Source organism: Lathyrus oleraceus, chromosome 3 (assembly GCF_024323335.1).
Source record: "Lathyrus oleraceus cultivar Zhongwan6 chromosome 3, CAAS_Psat_ZW6_1.0, whole genome shotgun sequence".
Classification (NCBI taxonomy): domain Eukaryota; kingdom Viridiplantae; phylum Streptophyta; class Magnoliopsida; order Fabales; family Fabaceae; genus Lathyrus; species Lathyrus oleraceus.
Window position 1 is genome coordinate 504616587 of NC_066581.1, and position 9946 is coordinate 504626532.

The window sequence follows — 9946 nt, forward strand, 5'->3', positions numbered from 1 at the left end:
TAAGATTATACATATTAACACAATAAATCATAACGTACACCAAAAGTTCTAATAAAATTATACTAAAATTTCTGGGGTGTATAATTTATATCGTTAATCCATGATGAAAATAATGATTCTTAGAAAATAGTTATGGAACACCTATTTTTAGGCCATCACCTAATGAGTGGTAGACTCTGCGTGACAGAAGAGAAAAACAAAAAAAAAGACCATTAAAGTCCCACCACATTCTCACAGAGAAAAATCAATGAACCAAAAGGAAAAAAAAAAGGTAAGGCGGAATCCTAAGTGAACTTACCATATATTTAAATTGCAAAGAGCATGAAGTCCAAACAGTGGGATAAGGAACAAGTTGAAATAGCCAGCCATGTTTTGGATTCAATGATCCATGCATGGAGGGTTACATTATTCTTGAGCAGGTAGACGTTGTTGAACATGTGTCTCCATACATAATAGGAGGGTAAATTATGGAGGTTTAAAAAATTATAGTTTAAGACAAAATCATTTTCAAAATTAGAGTTTGAAAACATTTTCTCAAAAGGTATGTATAAGCATAAAAAATTCAAGGTAAAGAAAATGTGTGAAAAGTAAATATTTAAGAGAGTCGAGATAACATCAGAGATTTATGGAGGTTTGGTCTTAAATAAGGGACATACTCCTCTTCTTAAGAACTGATCTTGAGAGTATCCAAAAATGCTTGAGAGATTTTAGAAGTGACATACTCCTCTGTCATGTTCGATTATGGACTTGATTTTCCCTCATCTACTTGATTAGGCATTTGTTCTAATCGATTAGACATTCAAAAAACTTGTCTTAATCAATCTGACAGTTCCCAATTAATCTGGCTTCAAAAATATTTATATGTGTGTGTGTGCGCGTATGTGTGTGTGTATGCATGCGCGCGTGAGTGTGTGTCTTAGCCATACTACTTACAAAAATGCCCTTATATTTTTATAAAATACTGATCACTCAACCAGACACGATCAAGTGAACTTTCACACTTCCTCTCTTTTACACTATGAAGCTTCAAGTCCTTTTGGAAGATATACCAATCAAATAAGCATTTCACTTGAATTTTCTTGAGTCTTGAAATATCTTCAAGTTAGTCACCATTAGCTAGAATTTTATATATCACGGATGATCATAAACCCCAATTCTTTAACTTGATCCAGAGGAATAGCTTGATCAACACTTTGTGCATCTTTGACCGATTGAACTAATTTTAGTACTTGTTTATCTTCATGAATTATTATAATCATAAACACTTTAAGAGTTGTTACAACTTCAAGTGTTGTCATCATCAAAACTATGACATTATCATAGTTAAACATATCCTAATGAGCTTTGATCATATCCTGATTATATCTTTAAGCACATATTTTCACACACGCACACTCTACGATGACCCAATAAGGAAACAATCTAGATAGCGAATGTGCCTGATTGCTTTTAGGACCGTTTATGTTGTCCGTTATAGATGACTCATGATCTATGAACTTATGTCCTATATCGATGACAAAAGTCCCCTTCAAATAGTCTTATTTTCAGGTACACTATTTTAATCTTTAAATGGGTCACTTTCTCCTCTTATTGATTTCGAGTAAATATTTATGTTTTTTTCTTTTGTTTTTTCCAAAAAGTATGGTACATGTGTTAGAATTTTCTGCATTTTATGAAAAATACGATAGATAACCGTGCACTTTTTTCTCTTTATTTGATGTTGACCACAATCGAATTCTTCCACATTTTTGCTCTTTATTCTAATTTTTTAGATGTATTACCAGTTAAGAATTAGAAAAAAACTTCTAATTTTTCAAATGGTAAGTTATTTAAGAATATTGTGATTTATTTTAATTTTGTAATGGTGTGAGATTTATTTGTAAAAATGTCATATATAAATATCCAAAATCTTATATTCTAATCCAATCATTAAATTATGAACACTTGTAGATCAAACTAGACCAATTCTCAAATAAACATAATAAATATTTTATACCTAAGAATAGTAACAAGTTATCCTTCCCATAACATTCATGGTCAACCGTTTAAAGTGTCTCTCCTACAAAACAGCAGAACCTAAGAACCCTTCAAAAAACATATTAATCTTCCACGTAGCACCTAAAACATGTAACAACTTAAGAAATTCACATATAAATATCATAGTGCATGAAGATTAATCTTCATCTCAAACTTGAATTATCATATCTTATCTTCAACCTTCAATCTTCAATCTTCAATAGTTTGATTTTATTACATTTTTAAAAATGGATTCCCAAAAGATGAGCCATCAAGCTGGACAGGCCCACGGCCAAGCTCAGGAGAAGTTGAGCCATCATGCTGGCCAAGCTCAGGAGGAGTTAAGCCATCATGCTGGCCAAGCCCAGGAGAAGTTGAGCCATCATGCTGGACAGGCCCAGGGCCAAGCTCAAGAGAAAACTAGCAACTTGATGGACATGGCTAGCAATGCTGCTCAAACTGCAAAAGAAACTGTTCAAGAGGTTTGAATTGAAAATTTATTAATGAACATGCACTGACATCGTAAAATAGTTAGTTTTACATTTCTAAATAGTTTTACAATGTCGACGACTAAGAAATTATCGTTATGTCAGTGTAAAATTATTTTGTGATATTTTTGTTTTATTTTATGTAGGCTGGTCATCAAGTGAAGGCATCGGCACAAGGAGCTGCTGAGGCTATGAAGAATGCAACTGGCTTAAACCAGAAGTGATGCAATTAAGCTTAAGGAACTCTAATAATTCAGATTTATTCGGTTTTTTATTTATTTTGGTTTCTAGGGCATTATGTATAAAATGATACTCTAATTTAGTTTGTTGCTCCTTATTAGGAGTCATGTGAATAATTCTTTGTTTCAACAAGAGAACTATGATTTAGTTCTCTTTTTATTCATTGATGAATGAAATATGTATTAGAATAATTAAGTTTTTTTATATATGTCTTTTAATCGTGAATAATCAATGTTGTTAGATTAACTATCATATAAAATCACAAAAATGAAAGCTATTGTTTATCCAAAGTGAAATTAAACTCAGATTGCTTAAGATCTCAGATTCGAGTTTCAAGAATGAAAAAAAAGTAGTTGAAGAGGAAAACATCACTAAAAATAACTTCAAATTCCTTAAAATCTCAAGTTCGAGTTTTGGGAATGAAAAAACGCAGTTGAAAAGGAGAACTTCACTAAAAATGACTTCAAATTTCTTAAGATCTCGAATTCCAATTTTTTAAATGAAAAAAAAACACAGTCGAAAAGAAAAACTTCAATAAAAATGACTTCAAATTTCTTAAGATCTCGAGTTCTAGTTTTTGAAATGAAAAAAAATGCAGTTGAAAAGGAAAACTTCACTAAAAATGACATCAAATTTCTTAAGATCTTGAACTCGAGTTTTCGAAATGAAACAACGCAATTGAAAAAGGAATACTTCACTAAAAACGACTTTAAGTTTCTTAGGATCTCGAGTTCGAGTTTTGGGAATGAAAAAAATTGCAGTTGAAAAGCAAAACTTCACTGAAAATGACTTCGAATTTATTTAGATCTCAAATTTGAGTTTTCGAAATGAAAAAAACGCAATTGAAAAAGGAAAATTGCATTAAAAATTACTTCATATTCCTTAAGATTTTGAGTTTGAGTTTTGTGAAGAAAAAAAAACATAATTGAGAAAGAAAACTTCATTAAAAATAACTTGTCCAATTCTGAATTTCAGAAATTAATTATTTATAATAAAATTGATTGATGTGTGAAACTTACTAATACTTTGCATGAATAACAATACATACAAAAGAGTTCACCAAAATAGCAATATATTCAAAGACACCACATTGAATATTACATGAAGCCAAACAACTATATTTTTCATAGAAGAAATGGTAATAATCATTAGAAATTTATAAACATATCCAAGGTGACTGACTCATTACACTAAATATTCTACCTGTAATTCCTGCATTGTTGAACATTATCTCTAATTGATCTTTCCATGAAATTGAAAGGTTTATGGCTGATTCAATGTCAGATTCTTTGGACATATCACAATGTACGTAGAGTCCATCAATTAATTCAGCAACTTTTGTTCCTTCTGCATCTAGAACATCAGCAATGATGAAATGTGCTCCATTTTCTACAAATAATTTTGATGTGGCTGCACCAATTCCTCTTGCACCACATGTTATAACTGCCACCTTACCTACTAACCTTAACATGATATCAAAACAGAAAATTATTTAATTCATTACATGAAATCTAATAGTTTTAGATGAAATTTATTATCATATGATAGGTAAACGAGAGCAATCTTTTTAAATTGTACTTATAGTCAGGACTGTCTTTAAGGGTGTGTAAGGTGAGTTACTGCACAAGATTTAAAATTTGTCACGGTTTAACGTGACTAAATAAGACCTCATAAAATATTTGTGATAGTTAAACCATGGAAAAATAATACCTACTTTATTTTTCTACGGTTGAACCATAGCTAACCTACATAAAGTTTCCAAAAACATAAGACAACTCTGGTTGCAGTCGATGACGTTGTCTATTAAGAGGCTAGAGGCTAGTTTAGGCAACAAGTTACATAGTTTTACGTTTGCATTGATGTATGTCAATATGAGTGAATCACCATGAACATACATAAATGTAACTAGTACATTATTTTAATCTTAAAATCGGTCACTTTCTCCTCGTAATGATTTCGAGTAACTATTTATGTTTTTTCTTTTGATCTTTCTAAAAAGTATGGTACATGTGTTAGAATTTTCTGCATTTTATGAAAAATATGATAGATAAGCATGCACTTTTTTCTCTTCAATTTGTGTTGACCACTATCAAATTCTTCCATATTTTTTCTCTTTATTCTAATTTTTTTAGATGTATTACCAATTAAGAATTAGAAAGAAAAAAAACTTCTAGTTTTTCAAATGGTAAGTTATTTAAGAATATTAGTGACTTATTAAAATTTTGTAAGGGTGTGAGATTTATTTGTAAAAATGCCATATATAAATATCCAAAATCTTATATTCTAATCCAATCATTAAATTATGACCACTTGTAGATCAAACTAGACTCATTCCCAAATAAACATAATAAATATTTTATACCTAAGAATAGTAACAAGTTATCCTTCACATAACATACATGGCCAACCGTTTGAAGTGTCTCTCCTACAAAAAAGCATAACCTAAGAACCCTTTAAACAACATATTAATCTTCCACGTAGCACCTTAAACATGTAACAGTTTGAGAAACTCACATATAAATACCATAGTGCATGAACATTAATCTTCATCTCAAACTTTAATTATCATATCTTATATTCAACCTTCAATCTTCAATCTTCAATCTTCAATACTTTCATTTCATTATATTTTTAAAAATGGATTCCCAGAAGATGAGCCATCAAGCTGGACAGGCCCACGGCCAAGCTCAGGAGAAGTTGAGTCATCATGTTGGACAGGCTCAGGAGAGTTTGAGCCATCATACTGGACAGGCCCAGGAGAGTTTGAGCCATCATGCTGGACAGGCCCAAGGTCAAGCTCAAGAGAAGACTAGCAACTTGATGGACATGGCTAGTAATGCTGCTCAAACTGCAAAAGAAACTGTTCAAGAGGTTTGAATTGAAAATTTATTAATAGACATGCACTGACACTGTAAAATAGTCTTACACTGTCATTCACTCATAAATCACGATATGTCGGTGTATTATTATTTTATGATATTTTTGTTTTATTTTATGTAGGCTGGTCATCAAGTGAAGGCATCGGCACAAGGAGCTGCTGAGGCTGTGAAGAATGCAACTGGCATAAACCAGAAGTGATGCAATTAAGCTTAAGGAATCCTAATAATCCTGATTTATTCAATTTTTGTTTTGTTTTTGTTTTCTGGGGCATTGTGTATAAAATGATGCTCTAATTTAGTTTGTTGCTCCTTATTAAGAGTCATGTGAATAATTATTTGTTTCAACCAGAAAACTATGATTTAGTTCTCTTTTTATTCATTGATCAATGAAATATATATTAGAATAATCAAGTGTTGTTTTATATATGTCTTTTAATCATGAATAATCAATGTTGTTAGATTAATTATCAAATAAAATCACAAAAATGAAAGTTATTGTTTACCCAAAGTGAAATTGAACTCAAATTGCTTAAGATCTCGGATTCAAGTTTTGGGAATGAAAGAAATATAGTTGAAAATGAAAACTTCACTAAAAATGACTTCAAATTCTTTAAGATCTCGTGTTCGAGTTTTGAGAATGAAAAATGTTGTAGTTGAATAGGAAAATTTTACTAAAAATGATTTCAAATTCGTTATCGTCTGAGTTTGAGTTTTGGGAATGAAAAAAATGTAATTGAAAATAAAAAGTTCATACTAACTTTGAATTCCTTAAGACCTTAAATTCGATTTTTTGAAATGAAAAAAAATACAGTTTAAAAAGGAAAATTTCACTAAAAATGACTTCAAATTTATTAAGATCTCTAGTTTGAGTTTTGAGAATGGAGAAAAGGCAGTTGAAAAGGAAAACTTCACTAAAAATGATTTAAAAATTTCTTAAGATCCCGAATTCGAGTTTTCGAAATGAAAAAAAAGGAAATTTTCACTAAGAATAATTTCAAATTTCTTAAGATATCAAATTCGAGTTTTGTGAAAGAAAAAAATGTAATTGAAAAGGAAAACTTCATTAAAAATGACTTATCCACCACTTATGTGTTTCAGATACTAGTAATGATAAAATTGATTGATGTAAAAAACTTGTTAATACTTTGCATGAATAACAATATATGACAAAAGAATTCACCAAAATACCAATTTATTATAAAACACCACAAATATAATGAACCTATATATTATTCTCAACTATTAAATATTACATAGAAGCCAAAGAACTATATTATTTTTTCCTATAGACAGAAAGATTATAATTACTAAAAACTCACGCACAACCGCGAATATTAGGGTTCAAACACATCCAACCTAGCAATATCGCCTTTTTCTAGAGTTCGCTTACAAAGAAATATATCTTAAAATATGTTAATTTAGAGTATCAACTTCAACGTAAGAACAACCTATATAAATTTATTACTAATTATTTTTTTCTTCACTTAGGATCTTGATAGATAAAACTCATAGCACTATTAGCAGAAGTGATTCCACCATCCACAGAAAGATTATGAGCAGTTACAAATCCAGATTCATCACTAGCCAAAAACAAAACAGCTTGCGCAACATCATCAGTTGTTGCACCTCTCCCTTTAAGCAAACTTGCATTCATGCCAATAAACTCACTCAATTGCTCACTAGTCATATCAACATCACCAAAACACTTAAAAGCATTTAAGAGCATCTTGGACGGAACTCCGTGCGGTGAAACGCAGTTAACGCGAATCAAATGGACGCCTAGTTCGCAAGCCGCGCTTCTCATTAGTCCATCCATGGCTGATTTTGACATTGTATAAGCATGTGAAGCAAATCCACCTATAGTTGCAGCTGCACTTGATGTGCAAATGATTGAGCCTCCTTTTTTGCCTTTGATCATTGCTTTTGCAGCATGCTTGATTCCATGGATTGTGCCAAAGAGATTAATTGAAAGTAAATGAGTTAGCTTTTCCATATCAAGTGTTGCTATGCTTCTTCCTTCATAACCTGCAATTCCTGCATTGTTGAACATTATGTCTAATTGACCTTTCCATGAAATTGCAAGGTTTATGGCTGATTCAATGTGAGATTCATTGGACACATCACAATGTATGTAGAGTCCATCAATTAATTCAGCAACTTTGGTTCCTTCTTCATCTAGAACATCAGCAATGATGACATGTGCTCCATTTTCTGCAAATAATTTTGATGTGGCTGCACCAATTCCTCTTGCACCACCTGTGATAACTGCCACCTTACCTATTAACCTTAACAAGATATCAAAACAAAGAAAAATTATTGAACTCATTACATGAAATCTAATAGTTTTAGTTGAAATTTCTTATCATATGATAGGTAAAAATGAGAGAAATCTTTTGAATTGTACTTGTCGGAGTCAAGGTTGTCTTTAAGGTGTGTAAGGTGAGTTACTGCACATGACTTAAAATTTGTCACGGTTTAACCGTGACTAATAGGACCTTACAAAATATTTGTGATAATTAAATCATAAATAATATTTACTTTATTTTTGTACAGTTGAACCATAGATAACCTACACAGAATCTTCAAAAACTTAAGACGACTCTTATTGCAGTCGCTGTCTATTGGGAGGCTAACTTAGCCAACAACTTACGTAGTTTTACATATGTATTTATGCATGTCGATATGAATGAACCACCACGTCGTGCATGCATAACTGTAAATAACTCTTGCACCATCTATCATGTATTTCTTTATTATATATAAGAGGTGTGCTTTTGTAAATGGTGAGAGATTGAATGAATAATGTGAGAAATACATTTTATCACTTTCCTATTTGTTGTGATATATGATCACAATGCAATTATAAACTAATGCGGTCGCAGACACTGCCACAAATATGATAACACAATTGCATCCCGTGATGCGATTCGCGAATTAAAACTCTAAACCCGGACTATGTAACAACAAGATTACTACTAACCTTTTAGAAGCTGAATTTTGAGCCTCTACATTCTTAATCATATGTGGCTCCATTTTGTTCTTGCAATTTGTTTTTTTTTTATGTTTTATTTTTCAACAATATAGATGGATAACGTAAACGGGTGAGTGAAATGTTATAGAACTGAATATGTTATAATGGATAAGTAAAGCTTTGTTCTTTATGTAAAAAATGAACATGCTTTTTCTACTTAACAACTACTTCTAAACCTCTCTCTTCTCTCTCTCTTTTTTTATCTTCTCGATTTTGAATATTTAGTTACTCTTATTCATGCAAATGTCATGTTCCAAATAAGAAACCTTTTTGATCAATATGTTTATTATACCTTTTAAAAATAGTTTTTGTTATATTATATATTTAGTCAAATTTTTATTTTAAAATGTATTACATAAAAAATTAATTTATATAGTTTTTCATAATTTTGTTTTAGACATTTAATTCTTTTGTTATGACTTTTTTTTTAAATATATCTTTTTCATTGGTTTTTTCTAATCACCATTTAATTTTTTGGCAACCACTGAAAAAATGTTTTAATTATCTATTTTAGACAAGACAAAACGAACTTTTTACGAAAATAATTCAGTTTTTCAAAAAAATTCTCAAAATAACCATGTTTTCAAAAAAAATCACAAAGTATTGCACTTTTATGAGGAGACATCAATCCAATTGGCGACTCCTCTTAAAAATAGAGTGGACGCGCCAATTGGATTGGCTAGGGCACATGGTGCAGCCAATTCAATTGGCGCTCATGTGTATCAGTTGAAAGGAGGCACCAATTGGATTAACACCTCAATGTATTTTGTATTTTTTTTTTGTTAAACGGTTTACGTGATACATAATTTCGAAATAGGACTAATTGATATTAATATAAATCCCCGTTAACACAAAAAAGCCTAATGGTGATGACCGGGATCACCTAACCGACCTCCGGTCCCACATCCCCTAGCTACCCGAACCCGTGGCCCTAACCCGCGTTGATGACTCACCTCTGGTGTTTGAGCATCTGAGGAGCCAAGAGCATCACTACCAACTACAGGAGATGACCTATTGAGATAGTCAGACAAATCGACATAGTCTTTAGTATGCATCGAAGATGTACTGCCATAGTTGAGTTCATGACCCAAGCCAGAGTAGTTAGGTTGTGTTTGACTCATTGGTGGGCGACCGGGACGGTTGAAGGGAGACATGGGTGTGAATGATGCGTCGAGGAAAGGTTGGAAAGGTTATTGGGGTGTTTGGTAGAGACAGAGTTGTTGGAGGTTTTGGTTTTGTGAGGTTTGGGCTTCTTGGCTATGGTAGGAGGAGGGACGGTTGGTGTTGAATGA

The 9946-nt window shown here is 31.7% G+C and overlaps 3 protein-coding genes across 3 annotated transcripts; 2 read left to right on the plus strand and 1 right to left on the minus strand.

Moving 5' to 3' along the window:
- Positions 1-2182: 2182 nt before the first annotated feature.
- On the plus strand, positions 2183-2930 carry LOC127128416 (stress-induced protein KIN2). Its single transcript, XM_051057713.1, has 2 exons — positions 2183-2498; positions 2651-2930. Exons 1-2 carry the CDS (start codon positions 2265-2267, stop codon positions 2726-2728), a joined length of 312 nt encoding a protein of 103 aa, XP_050913670.1. The 5' UTR covers positions 2183-2264; the 3' UTR covers positions 2729-2930.
- A 2362-nt stretch (positions 2931-5292) lies between these two features.
- LOC127128417 (stress-induced protein KIN2) lies at positions 5293-6000 on the plus strand. The gene is made up of 2 exons (XM_051057715.1): positions 5293-5615; positions 5745-6000. Exons 1-2 carry the CDS (start codon positions 5382-5384, stop codon positions 5820-5822), a joined length of 312 nt encoding a protein of 103 aa, XP_050913672.1. The 5' UTR covers positions 5293-5381; the 3' UTR covers positions 5823-6000.
- An 890-nt stretch (positions 6001-6890) lies between these two features.
- LOC127128418 (short-chain dehydrogenase reductase ATA1) lies at positions 6891-8745 on the minus strand. The gene is made up of 2 exons (XM_051057716.1): positions 8604-8745; positions 6891-7908 (listed from the first exon to the last, which is right to left on the minus strand). The coding sequence occupies exons 1-2, from the start codon at positions 8654-8656 to the stop codon at positions 7104-7106; spliced, it is 858 nt and encodes a 285-aa protein (XP_050913673.1). The 5' UTR covers positions 8657-8745; the 3' UTR covers positions 6891-7103.
- Between the last annotated feature and the right edge of the window lie 1201 nt (positions 8746-9946).

Bases quoted from the DNA above. Each gene is read 5' to 3' on its own strand.
- LOC127128418 (XM_051057716.1), bottom strand. From the start codon at position 8,656: ATGGAGCCACATATGATTAAGAATGTAGAGGCTCAAAATTCAGCTTCT. The intron at 7,909-8,603 runs GTTAGTAGTAAT...TATCTTGTTAAG, and splicing joins CAAAATTCAGCTTCTAAAAG to GTTAATAGGTAAGGTGGCAG.
- LOC127128417 (XM_051057715.1), top strand. From the start codon at position 5,382: ATGGATTCCCAGAAGATGAGCCATCAAGCTGGACAGGCCCACGGCCAA. The intron at 5,616-5,744 runs GTTTGAATTGAA...TATTTTATGTAG, and splicing joins CAAAAGAAACTGTTCAAGAG to GCTGGTCATCAAGTGAAGGC.
- LOC127128416 (XM_051057713.1), top strand. From the start codon at position 2,265: ATGGATTCCCAAAAGATGAGCCATCAAGCTGGACAGGCCCACGGCCAA. The intron at 2,499-2,650 runs GTTTGAATTGAA...TATTTTATGTAG, and splicing joins CAAAAGAAACTGTTCAAGAG to GCTGGTCATCAAGTGAAGGC.